This window comes from Hydra viridissima, unplaced genomic scaffold (genome assembly GCF_058129835.1).
Source record: "Hydra viridissima isolate aposymbiotic clone 2 unplaced genomic scaffold, HvirCarnegie_v1 scaffold_17, whole genome shotgun sequence".
Lineage (NCBI taxonomy): Eukaryota > Metazoa > Cnidaria > Hydrozoa > Anthoathecata > Hydridae > Hydra > Hydra viridissima.
In genome coordinates, this window is record NW_028324316.1 from 821,221 (window position 1) to 843,960 (window position 22,740).

At 29.3% G+C, this 22,740-nt stretch overlaps 1 protein-coding gene and 1 pseudogene across 7 annotated transcripts in view; one reads left to right on the plus strand and one right to left on the minus strand.

The window, feature by feature from the left end:
• The window catches only part of LOC145182941 (spatacsin-like), a 32,316-nt gene extending 16,014 nt beyond the window's left edge, over positions 1-16,302 (plus strand). For 4 of the 7 annotated variants that reach the window (XM_090074549.1, XM_090074552.1, XM_090074551.1 and 1 more), the window contains 27 exons: positions 1,002-1,071; positions 1,170-1,317; positions 1,456-1,673; positions 1,808-1,901; positions 2,039-2,198; positions 2,972-3,127; positions 6,304-6,484; positions 6,616-6,767; positions 7,078-7,165; positions 7,254-7,325; positions 7,410-7,525; positions 7,614-7,899; positions 11,387-11,604; positions 11,678-11,815; positions 11,919-12,083; positions 12,339-12,479; positions 12,673-12,789; positions 12,989-13,288; positions 13,446-13,583; positions 13,750-13,807; positions 13,895-14,074; positions 14,182-14,432; positions 14,554-14,725; positions 14,867-14,943; positions 15,157-15,306; positions 15,692-15,849; positions 15,991-16,302. In XM_090074549.1, coding sequence (XP_089930675.1) covers positions 1,002-1,071; positions 1,170-1,317; positions 1,456-1,673; positions 1,808-1,901; positions 2,039-2,198; positions 2,972-3,127; positions 6,304-6,484; positions 6,616-6,767; positions 7,078-7,165; positions 7,254-7,325; positions 7,410-7,525; positions 7,614-7,899; positions 11,387-11,604; positions 11,678-11,815; positions 11,919-12,083; positions 12,339-12,479; positions 12,673-12,789; positions 12,989-13,288; positions 13,446-13,583; positions 13,750-13,807; positions 13,895-14,074; positions 14,182-14,432; positions 14,554-14,725; positions 14,867-14,943; positions 15,157-15,306; positions 15,692-15,849; positions 15,991-16,162 — 4,176 coding nt within the window. In that variant the 3' untranslated portion in view covers positions 16,163-16,302. The other 3 variants (XM_090074550.1, XM_090074554.1, XR_016448341.1) reach the window with 3 other exon arrangements.
• Positions 16,303-18,492: 2,190 nt separating this feature from the next.
• On the minus strand, positions 18,493-21,377 carry LOC149876937 (uncharacterized; annotated as a pseudogene).
• Positions 21,378-22,740: the final 1,363 nt, after the last annotated feature.

The window sequence follows — 22,740 nt, forward strand, 5'->3', positions numbered from 1 at the left end:
AATTGAGATTAGTGCCGAGTGTTTTTTTCTGTGGTTGTTTTTTTGATACCATTTTACGTGTAGAATTATTTGTCAATTTTGCTTATAATTATTAGTCAGTTTTGTTATTTATACAAGTGTTGCAAACAAATTGTGTTATTTAAATCTTCAGAATTGTTTGTGCCTATAATAATATGCATGTGCCTGAATAATATTAAATAAGCGATCAAAATCTAATGCAGATAGTGTAACTCTTGCTGCAGAAGCAGTAATAAAGGATGGATTTTCAGTTAGGATTGCAGCACGAAATTTTAGTATCAGGAGAACAACACTGCAAAGACATATAAACTTTTGTCAGAAGAATAGTTATGCTACTATAAATTAGTTAAGTATATATATATATATATATATATATATATATATATATATATATATATATATATATATATATATATATATATATACTATTATATATAAAAATGACATGTCTCTATGGTTTTAAAAGAGTCTAGCCTTCCTTATATTTACCCCTTTGCCTTGTTTTTAACCCTTAGCACTTTGTTCAGATTTTAACACGCTTTTCTTAACCTACAAGATATACACTTACATTCAAAAAGCTTTCTTTGATTGCCACAACATTGAACCTGACATTCTCTTTGGCCCACATGTCTAGCAACCTTTCAGAATTATCAAGCTCTTTTTAGACCTTCCTCATGCTTCTTCTTGGATTTGTCTGCACATACTTTTATGTTATACATAGATATGAAATATAGTAGCATAGTTTAAAATAGTGTAATAGATATAAACTGATATGCATATAATAATGGAATATTGTAAGGAATCTTTGCCTAAAACACTTACAAATAAATGAATTCTTTGTGATTCGATGTCATGACTCTACTATTTACAAAAAAAAATTCTTTGTGATTTCAACGTATCATTTATTGTAATCTAATCTGCAATATTTATTTTTAAAATATTTATGTTATTAAAAGCAGCATCAATTAAAGTGCTCAATTTAGGACAATACAGAAATTGATGTTACTCGATGGTTTTCGTGGCAAGAAAGCAACAAGATGGCATTAAAAGAAGGTTTGTTTTAAAAAGTTAAACCAACATATGAGTAAAACAATAAAGCTTTTTTTTTACTAATTGCTAAGTAAATGAAGCTTTTATTTGATTTTTTTTAGAGAATATCCTGACGGAACTTCCTCATTTTTCTCATCCACAATTAGTGAGTAATTTTGCACAAGTTGCCCATCTCACTTATGATTATTACTTAAGAGAAGGTCGCCCAACATTTGCCTATCTCGTGTTCCAGAAAGAGCCTAATTCATGGTATAAAACCTTTTCTCATTCAATTTGTTTATATTGTTTTATGTGTTCTTTTATTTATACTGTGTGTTTTTTTAATGTTTTTATCTTGCTTTGTTTATTGTGGTTTGTACTAAATGGACTAACTTTTTAAATTATAAGTCTAAATGAAGCATGTGCAGTATCATACAAGCTAGCAATAGAAAACTTCACATCACTATCTGTCCAATCTTCGTGCTGTTTCTTTCTTGAGCTTCTTCATCAAGAGTATGAGATAATCAAAGTGGATGTGAAAGTTCTTGATCTTATTCATAAATATTGGAATAAACCACTAAGCTTGGAAAAGAAATATTCACTTGATGAGCTTTGCTCATATCTTAGTAAGTATCATGTTGCTTGATCAAAGTTTATGTTTGTGTCAGCTAAGAACTACGGTGTTATTCAAACTTATTGACTTTCTGGTGTTGATGTTCTTGGTTCCTATATTTTTTGTTATTTTTCTGGATATTATTAGTTGATTCTCTTCTGAAGAAGAAAAATCTTATGAAAGTTTTGAAGCTTTTGGAAGATTCAATTGAACATTTAATTCTTGAAAACAAAGTAGAAAAGTAATTTTTTTTTACATTAAAATATTTCCTTTAGTGAATTGAAATAAAGTTTAAATGTTAAATTCAAATGTTAGGTTTTTTTTTGTTTAACAAATCATAAACCTGTAATAAATTTTAGCTGATTTTTAAATTTTTAGATTTTCTTATGAAGCAGTTTGGCATTGGCAATTAGCAGTTGATTTTTGTAGAATTCATGGTTTACCAGTTACTCTTCGTTATATTCAAAATTGTTGCACTGATCATAACTGGTTGCAATTTATTCTTTTTATACATTTCTACCAAGTTCCTTCTTCTGAGGTAAAATTAGACCTATTAGTGTAATATATTAGAAATTTATTAATCTTTTTTAATTTCAAACAAAAAGAAAATAGAAGAAAAAGCATAAAGAATAAGAACAAGCAATTGATTTCAGTGACATTTATTTGATTCTGCTGTTTACTGCTGTCTGTCTTTTCCAATTTTATATAACCAGTTTCAACATTTGTCTATTGACCAAAGTTGAAGTTTAAGGGTTACCCTAATATATATATAAGTATTAAGGTAATCCCAATATATATATTATATATATATATATATATATATATATATATATATATATATATATATATATATATATATATATATATATATATATATATACTTCAATATATATATATATATATACTTCAATATATATATATATATATACTTCAATATATATATATATATATATATATATATATATATATATATATATATATATATATATATATATATATATATATATATATATATTGAAGTTCTTCTTAAATTTTTATGGTTAACGTATTGTTAAATTCCTTAAGTTCATCAGTTAGTATAAAATTATGTGTAAATTTACTTTCATTCATCATTCAAGCCATTTTTGTTTTCATATAACTGTTCCATTTATAACTTCCTGTTTTGAAATTTTGTCAGAGCTCTGATCACTTTATCTGATAACTCATCAATTGATTTTTGTTCACCAAGATTTTGTTGTTGTTGTTGTTGTTGTTGTTGTTGTTTTCATTGATACAGTTTGTATATTGATTAAGTTTTCTTTTGTTTTCTAGGCAGTATCTGCTATAAATGTCTTCATCAAGAATAATGTATTAAAAGAACACCTGGTTGCTATTGTAAAGAGTACAAAAGAGGTTTCAATTGAGAAACTACTCAAGAGAAAAAAAAAGAAGAAAGTGAAAGACACAAAATCTATTGATATTAAAGCAGTAAGTTTTGATGCCATTTGATTTGTAGTAAATTCCCACCTATTAAATAAGTTGACAAGTTATGTTTTAAATACATGATCCTTCGGATATAAACAAAGGGTCAACAATAGAACTGAAACAGATTAACCTTCAAGCAGGCACACTGCTGTAAAATTTATGGCAAATTTATTAACTTTCTAATGAAAATTTATACATGCACAATTTTAAAAATAACCTGTATCTATTCCTGGAACAAAGTTTGTTGGTTCAATGGGTGAGCATAATTTGCTTTTGTAACTTAATCTTCTGTCTGCACTGGGTCATCAATCATCAAGGATTGTGTTGTTATTAAAATTTATAGCTTGCTACTATTAGTGTAATTATTTTGGTATTATAAGGCTTACAATGCGCTCTTGCTTGTGTTAAAGTAAAATGTGTGGCTTCTTGAAGGTTATCCAGTATTTAATTAATCTTACATGGTTTTCACAATCAATTATTTTCATATGATTTTTATCCACATGGATACAGATCCATAGTCAATTGCAGAAATAGATTTTTTTCAGTAGCTGTAACAGATATTGTACAAAAGAAATTTTTTTCTGCAAGAGTTTTCCAGAGAAAAGTAAATTGCATTTTTATATTGGATCATCAAGTAAATTTATCTGCTAAATTATAAAAGTTGAAAATAATGTTGGACTTTTATGTTTTTGTAATTGATTTCTAAAAAGAAGATTAGGGGTGGTAGATTAATTGATATTTTTAGTTAATTTGTTAATGGTTAATTTTGTAGAAATATTTGATTATTTTGAATTAATTTTTAAAGTTTACACAATGCACATTTTGCTGCTCCTTTAGGCTTTTTTTTTCTCTTTTTCCATCAAATAAAAAAATCTTAACAAAAGTTGATAAGTTGTTAATAGCATTTAAACTGTTTGTATTTTTGTAACAAACAAAGCAGCTGAACTAAACTTTCTTTCTACTTCTATAGAAGGTGCAACAGGACTTGGCATGGGATTGTTAATCATTTATAGAGTATAATCTTTTTAAGTGCTTTTAAGTACTGTGATTTCATGTTTAATACACCTCAAAATGTCTTAAGGGGATAAATAACAAGTTAATCCTTTAATTCTTCCTGATAATGATTTGTATTTGAGATTCTGCTCATTCTTCTGCTTTAGTGTTATCTAACTGGTTCCAATTGAAATGGATTCAAACTCAGACTCAGATGCTATTTCTACTTCTTTATTTTCACTTTTCCTTCGGTTATCCTCATAATTTAATAAACTTATTTATATTACACATTTTTCTCTTGCTGTTTTAGCATTTTTTTTGTTTGTTTGGGTATTTTAAAAAATCCTTTTTTTGATTTTTGATTCATCTGGATTATCTAAAAAGCAAAGTAAACTGAAAATAAAAATATTGCAATATAAACAAAAAAATTTTATCTAAAATTTATTAGATCACAATCTCTATTCCCCATTCCTCTACAACATCAAGAACAATATAAGAGATGTGTTCTGTTTCTTCTTTTTTTTTTTTTAAATCAAATCTGTTCTGGACATATCCAAAAGAGTTTTTCCAATAACATTTTTCAATTCATAGAGTTGTTTTAACAATTCAACAATATTGTTTTAACAATAACAGTTTAACATACTGATTAGAGAACTCCATCTTGTTTTAGTATCCATAATAAGCTTAAGCTCTTTTCCTAAATCAGTTCTACAAATTCTTTGAAGGATATCATATTTAAGTGGTGATTTTCTAAACAGTTTGGCTGTTTTCCAAACCTTAGATATATGAGTACCATAGTCTTCATTAACTGGATTCTTTACTCAAAAAGCTGTTGCGTCATTCTAACATTCTTCATTGGCATTTTCATCATCAGGATCAGAATCAGCTTCATTTTCATCATCCTCATTATTGATTAGTTCTTCTTGAGTTGTTTCCATTGCTCAATTTTTTTTCTTATAAAGAATATCACATACTGCAACATAACTCCATTCCAACGGCAACCTTAGTGTATAATTCCAATTTCTCATCCCATTTTTTAGTAACTGATGTACCATCAATAACACATCTAAAATTATCATTGGTCAAATTCAAGCCAAACTCATTCAATTTGTCAGTAAGAGTAATAACTGCTTTTTCTGAACACATTGACCATTTTTTCTAATCATTCTAAAACCATAGTGACAATATGCATTAACAAATATATATTAATGAACAATATACATTAAGACACAAATATCTTCTAGTTTTTTTACAACTTCAGCATGAACTTTTTGAGAAGGCTGCTGCTGCTGCTGCTGCATAAAAAGTGTAGTGTTTGTTTACATTTCTCAGCAGTACCAGATAAAAATAAAAATTAATGAATTTTTTAAAATTAGTCAACTGTTAATTGTTTTCCACCCCTAATTTGGAATCTTTTTATAGATAAAAGTCTTTGGAATAGCGGTTAATTGTAATGTAACATGTGACCGGCTTAAGTCAACACTTTTTCAAGTTCATTTGAGTTTCATTTAAAATTCTAGCACTTTTGTTGCAATCTGTAAAAAATTTGTTTCTAAACATTAAGAATTTTCATTGTTACATTAAATCAAAAATATTTAAAAAAATTTTCTTGTATAATCAACTATGGGAAAAATGAGAGAAAAAAAAGACATCTTCCATATACATCAAAGATATGAGGGCAAATTATACATCAGGGTATATGTTAATACCAAGTAAACAACAATTTCTTAGAATTTTAGATTTAGTATCAAAATCTTTTATTACAATTTCTAGTTATATTAACTTATGAATTTTCAAATTCACGTGTTTTAACAGGAAGCATGAACCATTTAAGAACTTCTTATAGTAAAACTCAAAAATAAAAATAAGTTTATTTTAAGTTGTAGACCTTAAGTAGATGGTTTTACACACCAAGATTTCATTATCAAAGTAATTTTAACTAATCAAATGTATCTTTTATCCAGTGGATTAATTGTATATTCTAAGGTTTTGAAAGACCCATAATACAATACTTTAATTATATTATTATATATCTTACAATACTTTGATTTAATTTTAGATATAATTTTCTATATTGGTTTTCCTCAAACAAAGTTCTTGATAGCATTTAGTAATCTTGCACTCCACAAAAAGGAATAGCAGCATGATTCTGTATTTCTCCAATTGCTTCATATTTTTTTCGTTAGAGTTTCATTAGAAGAGATGTTCGTGCACAGTTTTACTCACGCATTGGTGCTGCAACAAACAAAGATCAATTAATAGCTTCATCTCCTAGTGAACCATTAGAGCCAAATGTTGATAAAAAGGATGCTGAAGAAAATTCTGCGAGTGAAATCATCAAAACAGATTTAAGTGCAAGTTCAGCAAGTTTGTGCAGTTTTTATTTTTAACTCTTTGGAAATGTAAAAAGTATGATTGTACAACTACCCTGTTTGGTTTTAAACTTTTATTTGTTGTTGTTCATTCTTTGGTTCAAAATAATTTTATTTTGAAAATAGGTTATAAACTTCCGGAAATTGCAAGCTTTTCAGGCAATCTTCTAGATACTTTGTTAGAATGTGAGAAATGTGATCAACCATGGAAGGCGTTACTTTATTCGTCTTATGTTTCTTTTCATTCTTTTCTCCCAATTGTAGCTGCCTGCTATGAGGTATTTGTTATGAAAAATGGAAGTTTTTAAAAAAATAAGTTACTCTTGTTTTGTTAAAAGAAAACAAGTTTTTATCATAAAGATTGAATGCAGAGAAATATTTTTTTCAATATGAATTTGTTTAAAGGTTGTTTTTTTACTAGTAATAGTAATAAATGATTAATTATAAATAAAGAAAATAAACTATAAAAATAATAATAATATTGTAACACAGACACCCAGAGCCCTTCGATATTTCTTTTAGTTCCATTTTTAAATCAGTTATCACTTTTCCTGTGCAAAAATTAAAAAACTTTTCCTTCAAATCCAGGGTGCAAATCATTTGGATTGTATTTGTACTTGGTATTTGTGTAATATGGATGATCATGATCGGACTACAATGATAAAAAAACTTCAGAGTAAGTCTGTTGCATTTATCTTTTTTATATGATTTTAAATTTTACAGTGTTATTTTTTGCTTGATTTTTTATGAAATCTTATCTGTAGTTTTAGATAAGGTTTCAAATGACCAGGATTGCTCAACAAGTGAGGCAATTGAAACAAGCTCTATTGAAATAAGTGAGGCAGCACTTTGGTGTTTTAAAAGTAATATTTAATTATTGAACTTGAATATATTGCAGCTTTTTTTCTAATCTTGTTCAGAACTGTTTAATCATGTATGGAAAACTGTGGATCTTCTCGCTCTTGTGAAGGAAATATTCTTACAAAGGATCAAGTATGGAAGTCTCCCATCGCAGGGGTTTCAAATATTTATGCAAGTACACATCTTTCTTTTACCTTTTCATATGCAAGTTTTAAAAGAAATTTATGGTTCTAAAATGATCAGCTATTTGTATATTTTACTAGGGACACCTGCTCATATCTTTTTTGGAGTTTCTGGAGTCATTCTTGAACAAAAATGAACATTTTGAATCAGTAAAGTTTTTGAGTAAATTTCAAACTGACTTCATACTTTCTCAACAAAGCTTTAACAAAAAGACATTTTTACATGATTTAACATTAGAAACTTTGGAAGATTTTACTCAGGAATGCATGACTTTGATGATTTCTATGTGCAACTCTCAGCATGATGTCCAAAGTTTGTTAAACATTATTGTAGAATCTAAATATGGTAACAAGTTTTCCAAAAAAGGTAACTATTTGAAATTGCAGGAAAGTTCTGTTATTTACAGGGTGGGCCAGCAAAACTTAGAAAGTCAAACAGGGTATACATAATAATTTATTTTTCAGTAACCAACTAATTGGCATCAAATATAAATTTAACTAATATTCTTAGGGATATTAAAACCTTTTATTCAATATCTACATAATTCCCATTAGGGTAGTTCACCTTCAGCCATGAAAAAAATTTTGTACTGTAGGACCTTGTAATAAACTTCAGCTTAAAAAGATGGAGAGGCATTTTTTCCCATCAAACACCACAACTCCCAGAACCATAATATGAGCTGGGTCTTTGGTTCAAAAGATTCCTTTCATATCAGAAGGTAACTTAGCAATTTACCAATTGTTGAGGCAGTTTAAAACAGTATCAAAAGTAAATATTTTTTCATCAGAAAAGATTTTTATGGTTGGTCCATGCATCTTCAAGTAGCATAATACTCTTTTGACTCTTTCATGTCTTCTGGATTTCAATTTTTTGGTCAAAAGTTGTTTTAAGGCCCTTGTATATGACTGCTGTAAATCAGTATGGACAGCCCTTATGGTTCGTGGTCTAACGTTCATGTCCCAAGATAGCTTTCTCTTGGATTCTCTGAATATTTTGGTTTTGAGAGACTTTATAAAAATTTTCTTTTTTATTATAAACAATTGAAAACATAATTTAAAAAAATTGTTCAAGAAAAAATTGTTCTAAGTTATGCTGTCCTACCCTGTAGATCATTTAAATTAAGGTTTTTGATAAACCATAAGTACAGTAGTACTGCATTGGATACTGAGAAGCTCAGTTGTGGAAGTTGTTTGTTTAAAAAAAAAAAAGTTTTAACTCCTTTTCTTAGGGTTTACATGTTTTTCTTAAAAACTTACACTTGCCTTACAGAATATTTTGATTCTGATTTGAAACTTTTTAAATTTTTAATTACTAAGAGAACTACCATTCCACTTTTCTTAGTATAATTAGTCTAACTTGTCTAAAGAGATTTACCATTCTTCTTTCCTTACTATAATATTTTGGGCAATCAAAATTAAGAAGGCTTAAGTACGAACAAAATTTTTTTCAAAAATTTTGCTTTGTTTTTCAATGGACCAATTAAAAGCAATTCACGCTTCAAATACTCCAATCAAAAACTAAGTTAAGTATTGAGCTGTTTAGTTTAATTTTTAACTTTATAGGCTTCAATATTTTTTAACTTTATAAGCTTCAATATTTACCTTAACCTACATTCCACAACCTAGCATCACTTGAAAATATCAAAAAATTTGATTGAATGGTATTTGTAATAAAAGCAGATCAAATTTTTTTGTATCATTTTACAAATTTAAATTGTTGAACATTTTATGACGTTTCAGTTGTTTAACATTTTATGACATTTCAATATATTTAAGTTTTACTTCAAATTTTTCAAATTTTATATTTAAAGACTTTAAATATTTAAACTGTTTGATCAACTTACAACATTCTACAGTTTTTATAGAGTAAGCTAACATGTTACTAAAAACAAGTTTTGGGCTGTGAAGACTGAAAGAGCGTGCTATACAAGGTGCAGCAGTGATTTACAAAATTTTTAGAATATTTTGTAAAATGAATTTTTAAAGCTTTCAAAAATTATATTGTTGGAATATTAATATATGAAAATTTGAAGGTAAATGTTTTTCCTACCTTAATTTCCTACATTCAATTAGGTCTCCTTTTTTTTGATCACTGCCTCAAGCCTAAAAAGGAAGGACTGGTAGGTACTGATTATATAGCCCCTTGACATTGAGTTCCAAGCACAGATAATGAATAACTTTAGTGACTTGACACTTGAGATGGCCTTTATGCAAGCCTTATTCTCAACTATGCTCCACAGACTATAGTCAAGGGGCTTCAGGTCAGGACTGGATGGTGGCCAAAAGTATTAGGGCCAGAGGTTACCCATATTGTCCTAAAGATATTGTTGGATTTTTTCGGACCCATGACAGAGTGAATTGTCCTGTTGAAAGATTTAATTGCCTTCTAGGAATGTCTTCAGTCATGGCACCACATAACATTTTAGTAACCTGATATACACATCAGAGGTAACTTTTTCTTTCTCTTTGATGTAGATTGATGGACATTTCTCTCCATTAGAAGCAATAATTCCCAGCATCATGATGGATTGAAGGTGCTTGGTGTGACACACAGGTGGTACCCTGTCACCCTTCTGCACAATGAATCTGTCATTTTGCCTATTGATCAGTTTTAGAGACAACTCTAAAAAGTTTTTCATCTGAGAAAAATCTGACTGTTGATGAAGTATTGCTTTTAATCTGATTCAGAAGCCTCTTTCATCGCTCCAATCTCAAAGTTTTTAGCCTTTTGTCAAAAGTTGGTATGTAGGTGTGGCCACACTGACTTTTCTAATTGTTTTTAGAGTTCTTCTGACTGTCCTCTCATCAACATTGAACAGTTTTGCTTCTTTCTAATTAACATAGTAGGATTTTTTTCAATATGCTTTTTAAGTTTTTCAGGGAACTTTTTATCAACTTTTTTGTTCACTGAAGAGAGCATTTGGGATTCTCAACGAGCATTTGGGTGTCACATTGAGAAAATGTAGTTTTAAACACTCCAGAAATATGAATCACTTCATGTGCAGGCAAGCCTGCGTGAATCAAATTTAAAACTTCAGTCCTTTTGGCTTCTATTGTAAAATTTTACAACTAAAAATGTTTTTTTGTCATAATTTTACTCAAATCAAAAGTTCATTTTAAATTAACCAAGAAAAACAAATTTTGGGAATTTTTTTATTTACATCACAAAGCCAAAAATTAATCTGCAAATCACTGCTACACCCTGTAATGTCAGGAACTTCAAGTAATTGACAAGTGGAAATGATAAAAAATTTTTCACTGGTATTTTTATAAAAAAATTAATTGTATGCTGAATTTGTTGAAAGCACTTGAGAAAAAACCAGGAAAAAAAAGAAACTTTTTCCTCAAAATACCAGAGAAGAATAATCTTTGATCCCTGGTATTTTGAACAAAAGTTTTTATTTATTCCCATTAGTTAGATTAGAATTTAGGTTAGAAGTTAGGTCTTCTTGACTCATAAATCTTATTTCTAAACATTTAGGCAGCCTGAATATGAGGTTAAAGTACAGGAATTATTTTTCCAGGTTTTATTGTCTTCTCTCAAAAATGATTTTAAGAATATTTTTTTTTTAATCTTTTGTCATCAATTTCATAAAGATAAACATGTTTTATACAAATAACAGAGACAAATAAAATTAACTTTTGTTGATTCTGGTGTGCCAAGCTGCCTGATCTCATGAGTTCCACTCATGAATGTGTATCAGAGAATTTCATTTGTTATATATATATAACATTATCTTATGCAATCTGATCATTATGCCATATTAATCAAAAAAGTTGAAAAAAGCAAATAAAAAAATGCTTTGATATATTTTTTTTTGTTCTTCATTTTTCTTTTAATTTTCTCACTTTAGTTCCTGATTTTAACCTTTTGAAAAAGACTGTTCATATTATTTACAATGCAAACATTACTTACCAACTCCAAAGTCTTTTTACAATTGACAAGGTTAAACTCTATCAAGAAATCAAAAAAGTGTTTTCAATAATGCTTGAGAATAGAGCGTATGATCAAGCATGCCTCTTAGCAGATTTATTCGAGCTTCCTTTTGCTGCTGATGTTATTACATGCAAGGTAATTGCAATGTTTAAAAAATACAATTTACCTTAACAACTGATGTTTCTCTAAAGACGTTTTACTTTTTAAGGTGAGGGAGGACCTTAGTTCTTTAGAGAAAACATGCTTATGGAGTGATCTTCACATCAGGAATTCCTTTTGGAAGAAAACAGATCACTTGTTTTTTGAAAGCAGCTGTCTACCAGAAGTTGCTGGCTCCTTTTTTGAAGTAATTTAATTTTTGTCATAATCTTAATTCTTTTTTTTTTTTTAATTTGCTGCTCATAAAAAATTTGATAATATGAAGGAAAAACTTTTTTTTTCCCCTTCAGCAGTTAGTAGCAAACGATTCATCCTTATCCTATGGAGAAAAAGCTTCCCTTTTGATGTACTCATTGAAATGGTACTCTTTCAATAAGTCAGCTGACAGCAACAAATTGCTCAAGTTGTATAAACTGATGTGGTTCTACAAAGTTAAATCTCTTGTTGGAATATTGGTAATTGAAAGTTTTTTGGTTTGAAAGATTTTAAAGACTTGATGTGATCTCTACTTTAATGTAAAAAAAAATCCTTGTTTTCTTTCTCTTTTTTTTTTTTGTTGAGATTTTGAACAATGCTCTGTGTATTTTGAATAATTTTTGAAATTTTTATTCTTAAGTATTTTTTAGACTGGTTCTTCATTCATCATTTTCCTTTTTTTTTTTTTTAAATTTTTAAATTTCTTTTTTGAAATAGTTTTCCAATAACTTTAGAATAAACAAGATGATGTTTATAATTTTACTAAAGAACCATCATTCAATCAATCACCTGCTTTCATAAGAGAACTCGATTTGGAGTTTATAGCTAAAAATGACACAAGTGATCCAATTGTATTTGAGTTTAGTAACGAGCAGGTGCAACACTTTACACTTATTTTTCTCTAATACAATATTTTATTAAGATAATCTTCTTGTTATGATAATATATTTATTATCAAGTATTATAAATTGTTTTACTAAGATGAGTTGCTTAAGATTTATACATTATGTGCCATTGCAAACGAAAGAAGTAGTTAAAAGCTGCATCTTTCCTTGGAATGAAATTTAGGAGCTGGACGCATACCATGATCTTATAAATTGTTTGCTGGATTGCGATTGTGTTGCAGAAGCATCAAGAATTGCAGTTTTATTTAAGAAAACTTCAACTAATCTTGATGTTGTTAAAGTATGACTTAACTTTGTTTAAACGTTTTACAATGAAAAAGTTTAATTTGCATGTTTTTTTACTTAATGTACTTAAATTTGTAAAAAATGTTAAAACGGACAAAGTTTTTTAATGTATTCTTGATAAACAAAGAGTGTTTTGTAAAGTTTAAAAGTTTAAAATTGTTTCTTTTGTAAAAAACGTTTTTTTGTTGTTGCAGACATGCAAGTTACTTGCACAAGGCAATCTAAGTGTTGAGCTAGTGAGCAATAATGTAAAAGCAATTCTTGCGTCCACGACAAGCAGCCATGCTTCTATATCCAGCATATTTGATTTGAGTGTCGGTTTTTCACGAGCTGCAAGCATATCCAGCATAAATTTGAGCTGCACTCCATTAGGTGAAATGCACGACTTTGTTTTTATTGAAGATGTTCGCAATGCTTTGAAAAAGTTAACCATGCGTGCAAAATACGGAAAAAAGAGCTGTGAAAGAGAGCTGTTGATGTTTGAAGTTGCAAGCGTGAGAAATGTTTCATCTTTCTGTTGTTTCAAATTTAGGAGGTTTTTTCATGAATTTTATTGTTTGAAATTCAAGACACGCATTGCAGTTTTTTTGACTGTGGTCTTTTAGTTTTGAACACTGTTATTGTTTCGCTATTTTTTGCTACTTATTCTAGGCTTTACAAGTAACATATGATGAAATAGCAAATCAGGATCATTTTGATACACTAAAAAAACTATTGGATTCAGATTTTGATAAACGAAGAAAATTATCCAAGTTGTATATAAAAGTGTTTTCACTCGAGAGTACAGAAGTATGTTGTTTTTATTTCTCCTTTAATTTTTAAAATGATTTTAAAAATAATGACAGTCTCAATTTGTTAATCAACACCCTTTATAAAAGCCGGCGTTTTAACTGACATTTTTTTTCGGCTTAAAATTCTTCGATTTTAAAAACATATGTCATTTTTCTTTTCGCAGGTGGCCACTTTTGTTGCAGACTCCATGATCAGCATGATAAAGATCTGTTGTAGTGTTGGTATTATTCGTTTACATTTTAATTTATTTTACGACCATTTTTGTTAATTTGTTTAAGAATTTTTATGAACAGCGGAATTTTTTTTAGACCGTTTTACAGCTGAACAGCTCAATACAACAGCTGGTAGCAACGAAGATATAAAGTTACCTTCCTTTGATGATATTGTATCACTACTTCAGTTAACTAATCAACCGTCGAGTGTTGGTCAAAAGATTCTTAAAGAAATGCATGAAATATCCAGAGAGATGAATGATAATCGAGCGAAAGGTAAGCGTGGATCATCCGTTTTTAAAATGGTGGAAATTATTATTTTTCTTTGTTGTGCTTCCGTTGTACTGAGCATTATGAGTAAAAAATGTTTCTTCTCTTTAAAGATTGGAAATACTCAGTGGATCTCTTAATATACGCGCATCACTGTTTTACCATTTGTTGTGATATGGAAGGAATCGTTGGTATCTTAAAAGCTGCTCGCATATCCACTAAGTTGTTGGCTTCAGACCATCAATACAATCTTCTCGTGCGTTTGCTAACACACATTGGACGCTTTAAGGAGATGTTTTATGTTATCGAAACTCTGTACAATCATCATCACTTTGAAAGTCTTTGCAGAAAAGGGATTCTTAACGTATATTCTATTTTTTAATATTTGCGTTCTGTTTTGAATTTTGAATTGAACAGTTCGGATGTAAATGTGCGCTAGATCTGGTGGTATTTGAACCAATGTCTTTTGATGTATTAATTTTTAGGAAGGAAAGTTAAAGCAAGCATTGATTGATTTCATGTTAACATATCATGAAGATGACAAAGATAACTTTAAATTAATCTTAGTTGGTTTTGGTATGTATCGGGAACACGCTGAACAAATCCTGAAAGAAGTCGAGAGTAAAATAAAACTTGTTCTAGAGAAACTGAGTGCAGGTTTTCAGATGTTGACTGTTTATTTACTGAAGATTCTACTAATGTCTTTTATAAAACTAATACTAAACGATCACGAAATTAACCTTAATCGTCATCATATTGTTTCATCGCATATTCTTTTTTTATTATTATTATTATTAGGATCTTCCAAAGAAGTTGTCCCTGAATTGAAGGATATTCAACAATATCTGTCTTACGCAGCTGATTATTTTCAGAAGGTAATTAACAGTAAAAGAAATTAAAAAAACTTCAACCTCGCGAGAGCTTAAATTTGATTGGACAGAAGTATCGGAAGTAGGCTTAAAATCGCGATTTCACAATAAACAATCTTTTATAAGGAAAGTCTATTAAAAGATTATTTCAAATAGAAATGTTCATTGAATAGTATTATAGTATTATATGTATAATATCAGTAAAGTGATCGTTTTTAGGATGATTGTCATCTACAGGCTCACAAATGTTTGCAAACTGCGCGTCTCGTTGAGTTGCAGATTCACTTACTACCGTCTGCGTGCTGCATTCTGGGATTGTCCATTCAACAAGTGAAGCAATTTTTAAATGAGCACGAAAATTTCCTAGAGGTTTTTTTTTTACTCCTTTGTTGTCATATATCTTTTTCTCATTTGTGATGTCGACAGTGTTATGTCAAAATGTTTGGCATTTATTTTGGATGTCGACAGAGTCGAAATGATTGATATTCATGTTTAAAAGTTTAATTTTCAAATTCAAAGTATATTTTATAACATGTATTACATCGAAATTAACCCTGTACAATATGGAATAAGGGAGTCAAATATTGAATAAAGGAGTCAAATTGTTTTTTTTGATCTTTCTATTTAGTACTTTTTTCTATTGTATTACATCGAAATTAACCCTGTACAATATGGAATAAGGGAGTCAAATATTGAATAAAGGAGTCAAATTGTTTTTTTTGATCTTTCTATTTAGTACTTTTTTCTATTGTAGGCTTTTCTGGTCGCTGAAACATATGGTTTAAATGATTTGTCGATTTGGATTGATCCTTTGTATGAAATAGTCCTAACGAAGGCGAATTTTAATTACCTGCAGCAGTTTATTTGCTATCAATATTTGTCATCATCTATTGTCACAGAGTTGGCTCTAAAGTAAGTTACAATGTTTTTTAGAATATATTTGTTGGGATGAGCAAGACAAAAATCCAAACGAAACTTTTGAACTAAATTAATTTTACCTAACAAAGCTCTTTATGCGTCATTTTATGTAACAGTTTTACATGCCATTTTTAGAGCAAGATTAAACAAAAGTTCGGTTGCCATTAGTAACATGAAGCAGGTGTTACGTTACGTTCGGGATGTCAAAGTTAAATTAAAAACATTCAAAGAACTGGGTTTTACTGATATGGAAAAGTCACTGAACGAAAGTTCTGCTGGAGCATATTTAAGAGATCAAGTGTTTTAAATCTTTATTATCTTATATTTGTATCGATAATTTCTTTCATAATTTTGACAATTATTTTATTTTTGGTTTTTGAAAATACACTATAAATACCAATGTTAACAAAATGATGTTTTAATTAAAATTAATAAAAAGTTTTGAAATTTTCTTGCACTTTTTTTGGTAAATTTAAAGTTTGAAGAATGTTTTTACATGCATTTGCATTACATTTGCATACACGTTTAAGTGGTAAACATTTACGAAGCTTCGATCGAATCGACTAAGAAAAGTGACCGGAAATTCGAGTCTAATCTATTCACTATCTTATTCTACATTATGTCAATCATTTGTAACACTAACATCACTGTTGTTATAGCAACTTGTGTGAAATTTTTTCACCGTAATAAAAAGAACAATATTTTGAGTAACATCTGCGTAAAGAGTATCACTAATTTTAACGAAAAGAACTTCACAGTTGTATTGCCTCCAACTATGCTATGTCTATTTAAACCCAAACAAGTCACTATTTAACAAAAGTCTGTTGTTATATTGGGGATCGGATTTCACTTTAAACCTAAAGCCGACCGCATAAAAAAATGTCGCCAAAAGCAGGTTTAAAATATATCAGCTGAGAATACAGAAACAAAAAACTAAACGGATTGCAAAAATATCTCATTGCAGGATATTCTAAAAAGCATTTGAAGCTGACGCAAGAAAAATTTTCAAGTGCCTGTCACAATGATTCTGAGTTAATTAAAGCAGACATCATCTATAGATTTGACGTGTGGCATCGCATAATTTTTCCTCCGTTTAACAAAAAAATTGTAATAGCAATTATCGGTTCGATGCCCACATTGCAATCTCAGACAAAGCAAGGACTGATTTATAAGACGAACTTTACAGCTGGTGGTATAATGTATGATCTGATTTACCAACCATATTTTCTTGGGTTGTATAAAATAATTTTCGAATGGAAAATGGGATTCAAAAAATGTATAAATTGCCTTGAAGATTGCACAAGAAAAAGCAATAAAGCGATTATTACAATATTTTCAAAACGTTTGTCAGATGGTGGTGGAAGGTCGCCAACGATATTCAACTTAAAGCAGGAAAAAAGGAACGAAATTTTGAAATAAAACATTTTCACGAATGTTTTCCAGCTGAACACAGCTTCTATTTCGCCTCAGAAAAAAATTTTAAACCAGAAAATTTTTCTCCTTTTTAATAAAGTTGCAGGAAAGTTGAAAACGTAATATTGTTGTGGGGTCCTTGGAGAGCAAGGCAAAATAGAAAAGATAAAAAAATCTGATAAATATCCTAACGCTCTAGCTTTAGCTTCTGCAAGGAGTGAAAATGTTGCTGGTTTTTAAAAAGTTTGCTGTTTTAAAGATCAAAAGAAGTAAAAAATAAATTGTATTAAACTTTTCCCTTATAAACGAGTACAAAAGAAGCTGATGCATTAAAAATGAACTATGAAATCAGCGATAAACAAAAAGAAACCAATAGCAATAATGACAGTACTGCCTGGGGAACATTTAAAAATCATAAAAACATAAAAGGTGATTATTTTGCTGAAACTACTTTAGTTGATTGTGATTTAATCAAAATATTGCAAAATGATTGCCGACAAGCGCATCTTGTGGAGGTCTCATTTATATCAATGAATTAGAATTATACAGCACTGAAACAATTAAAATTATAGTTAGTTTGTACAACTGGTATATTACACTTCCCACTGTACAAAAACTTTCTTGTATCGTTCTTTCATACCACAAGAACTTTATTTGCCTATTTGTACATAGTTGAAGGATGCACTGGAGAGTTTGAATAAACAGATAAGAAGCTCTAGACACGTGACAACACTATCAATCTTAAGTAGTGTAATCAATTAGATGCACTACTTTCTTGCAAATTAAAATCCCAAGGTATCAAGCCGAAATCCCAAGGTATCAAGCCGAAATTCCAAGGTATCAAGCCGAAATCCCAAGGTATCAATCTTTTTGAAAACGTAAAAGTTGTTCATGGCCTACTATATAACACGGCCGGATTTGTTGCCTTGAATGCAAAAAATTAGTAGGCCGATTTTAGGTTTTTAGCTTTTGAATCAAAACCTGAAGGTAATTCTATAAAGACATTAATAATATTTAAATAATTTGCTCTTAGCTATAATTATTACTATTACCAAAATTCTTAACCTTCAAACACTAAAACAGTTAGCTAATAATAAATCATGATTGCATTAAGCCGAATGAACTATCTATTTTAGCCATCAATTTTAATCTACAAAATCTTAGTCTTAAAATTATTGGTTCAAACAACTAAAATTAACAAAAATGTTAGTAAAACTAGCATAATTTTTAAATGTACACATTTACTGAAAGCATTTACATATATTACAAAAAGATTAATCAAGTCAAGTTTCTTTTGTTTCTCAAAAAAACAATATACATATACTATGTTGTTATGGGTTTATTCATTTAGCTTTTTTGGTTTGTCGAACTTTAAAGGCAGCAACTTCATTTTTTCTAATGTTTCCATTTTTAATTTGTTGCTCATTGTTAAAATATATGTTGGTAATAATTGTGTTTACCAAATGCCTTCCCCATTCCTCATGTTCTATACACATAAAATCACTATCACTTGGTTGATATTTTTCTAGCGCTAGCAAGGATGCATTTTTTATATCATGGGAATACTTTAATAACATTTTCTTTACAGTGTCCTGAATTATAAACCCATTACAAACATAGTTAGCTAATTCTTTGGAAGGTTTTGTTAAACCACCACGTGAAAGAATTTCCAGATATTCTGTTGGGACTTTATTGAAACTTAATGATTTCAGACAGTTAGAACAGTTATATTTATCCCCAATCTTTTTCGTGATGTAACCAGATATATTGATTGCAACTTCGTAAGAGTCATGACAAAGCTCATTCTCTTGAATTTCATTGCTATATTTTTCCAATTTTATTAAAAGTTCATTTTTGTCAATTTTTGTATCAAGTTTAAGATTGCTCGTCCAACAATTGATATTGGCTTTAATTAAGGATTTCATGCATAATATCTTTTCAGAGCTTTGAACTTCACGTAAACTGACTAAAAATCTTCCACCGCTCATTTGTCGATATTTACTGAAATGTCTTTCTAATGGATCAGTTTGAAACCTGCTAGTTAAAACATATTTATATCCTTCTGAAAATAAATCTTCAATCAGACTTGCAGTACCCTTCAGTGTTGTAATTAATGCATTAGTTGTTTGAGCAGATAAAGTATACTTATTACATCTTTGAAACTGCAAGTTTTTCCATTCATTAATCCATGTTGCAAAAACTCGAAAAAATTGTGACTTTTTGTCACCTGGAATAGCTGCATTACCAATCCTATTGTTTGTATTAAACATTACCTTTGAATTAGAAATAGTCCACCAAATATTAATAAGCCTTAGAAATCCAGCAGCTGCAGTTTCGTTTGGAAAATAGCTGATGATTGCAGCAGAGGTGGTTTCATCAAAAATATTTAAAGCTAAAGGAACACTTTGTTTGTTGCTTCCTGGATGTAAAGTTTGGGCAGACAATTTGAAAGCTTTTTTTAAGTTAGCAGGTAACAATTCATCTTTCTCATAAACATTATGCAATAAACTCCAAGAAATTTCTCCAGCTTCAACATGAATAATATCATCAAACTCAATAAAATCAAAAAGTGGAAATACAAACCGTTTTGAATTTAATAAATTATTTCTAATGTTTTTCAGTAAATGAACACTGTCATATAAATTGTAAACCCGGTGTCCCATAAAAGTAAAATATATTTCATTATCTTGTTCACCAAACTTTAAACGTAGAATTTTAAATGCTGAAACATTTGTTGCATGATTGTCAGTTGTTATAGCTCGTACATTAAAAGATGCTTTATATAAAGTATCTAACGTTTCTTCTATATGTGAACTAATCATAGAACCAGAAATTTGAAATTCTAGACAGGCCTTAATTACAAAGGGATAGATTCTTTCAAGCTAACCACCATGAACACAACTATACCAGAATAGAAATTACCATCATCATCAGCACCAATTAAACTTCCTCCATGATATTGGACACCTTTTTGTAAATACATCTATCAATTAAAACAACACAGTCAGCACTAATACTACCATTTTCCAAAAGTAATAATAATCCTGATAATGGATCAATGCCACCCTTTGAAAGTGATTTTAAATAAGACAACGAAGGAAGTGGAAACTCTTCTAATAGCAAAGTATAAGCCTGTTTTGATGTATATCTGTGCATTAGAGAAAATCTAATGATTTCATTTGTGTAGATTGGACGTCCTTGTGGTTTATAAAGAGATAATTTATATAAATCTGATAATACACTTTTTGATACGTTCTTTGCAACTTCATGCATATAAGAAACAAAATTAACAAGCATACTGGCACTGGTCAATTTACAAACACTGCCTTCTCTAAACCATTTAGGCAATGGAACTGGGATATCTTTCATATGTAGCTTTACATGTAAGTCTTTATCAATAGTAATACTGTCAATGTTAGGAGTAACATCCCCGTCGTCGAAATAAATTCGAAGAAATAACACACGGTTATCAACTAGTTTAAATAAAAATCCTGCTGGACAAAAACTTTCATTAAGATCTATAATGCTTTTAATTGTATCATGTTTTCTAAAATCGTATGTTTCATCGAGAAAAGGATGAGAATATATACGAACTGCAGGGGGCTTACGTAAAGCTGAGGTTGATTGAATTAAAGATGGCTTTGATAGGATGTTTTGGTTGGTAATAATTGTTGGTATAGGATTTTCGCAATAATTCAATGTTATACGTTTACCTCTTTTCAAATATTTATCTTCAAAGTGATCAATACATATAACTGAGTTTTCTGTGGGGCTCCAATCAGCTCGGTTGACAAACTTAATCCAACAATTTCGAAGATCTAACTGATTGCTATCAGGAAAACTAAACACAGTTTTGTATGTTACGTGGTTGCTGTTACTGGAACATTCTTCAATCTTTCGCTTATAATTACTTCTACAACCAACAACACAACACTTTTTTGGCATTGCAAAATAAAGTATTACTTGAATTAAAAAAAGTTTAATTTAAGATTGTTAAATCGGTTCATTGTAAACTTCAAACTCGTGTTTTTTCGGCCCACTAATTTTTTGCGTTCAAGGCAACAAATCCGGCCGTGTTATATAGTAGGCCATGAGTTGTTAAGGAAAACCATTATGAGATGAAGTTATTAAAAACGTTGTAATGTAATTAGTAAAATATAAAATACTTGAAATCATGTTTTTTTCCTCTGTGTATCAATATACCTTAAAAACTATTGTAATACAAATATAAAGTAGAGTAATGTGAAGTGTTTAGGATGATTCTAGAATTTTAACAATTATCAATTTTTAATGCTAAACCAAACCAAACGCGCGCATTAATGCTTATGTGCGCAATTTACGCGTTAAAGGTATGCATAAAATTTTTTTTTATTAACAACTTTGAATTTTTTGACTTAAAAAATCAAATTGTTGTTTGTCAAATTTGTAGTTTTTGCCGTCTTTGAGGCCGCAGAAATCAGCGAACCATGCGAGTTTCCGATAAACTCTAAATTTCACCCGTCAACAAAAAAATCTATTAAAATGGCTGCCCACAGATTTAAAACAGAAACTCTGATCACGTGGTATTAGTTTAAACTTTTATAGCATTTGTTTAATAAGACTGTTCAGGATAAAGTAACTACTTCACGCGTTGACAAATTACTAGACAAATTACACCAAGGTAAAGGAAATTAGTTGTCGGCACGAATAGATTTCCATCATTTTTCCAAGATAAACATTTGTAAATTTGGGAACTTTTTTCGTGTAAACAAAGTTCCGTCAATAATAAAATACACCTGTAACGTTAATTTTAAAATGACTAAAAAAACTATAGCGAAATATAAAAAAGCTGAAATAAAATTTTTTGTCAAGGTCTGGTTTCATTCAACTTCTTGGTCCTTCATTCACCAGGCTTAATTTTGTGTATTTTTTGAGTATTTTTTCCGATATGTCGCCATTTTTTGCCTCTACTACTCTATTAGCTCCATAATATACACTGCAGGCCAAAAGTTTCTGGACACTTAGATTTTGTTTAATTTTTTAATTCAAACTCCCATAATTATTTGAATAAAATTCAAATATCATATTTATTTTTTAAAAGATATATATAGTTACTATTTAAGAAAAAAAAAAAAGAAAAAAAATGAAATAAAAAAAATACTAACAACACTATTATTATTAAACTGTCTTTTCGTCAAAAAATAACCCACGAGTTTTTATCTTTTTTTTTTGCGATCCGTGGCATCCTATTTATTAATTTATTTATTATTTCGGGTGTAATTGATAACCAGGATTCTTCTAATATTTGCTACAGGTGCTCTTGGGATGTTGGGCATTTTTGTCTGACCTTTCTGTCCGATTCTTCCCACAGTAACTCTATTGGGTTCAAATCTGGTGATTGGGCTGGCTAGGTCATGTTTTTGAGGACACCATTATCCTCTTGTTCCTTTATATAATTCTTACATAATTTTGAGGTGTGTTTAGGGTCATTGT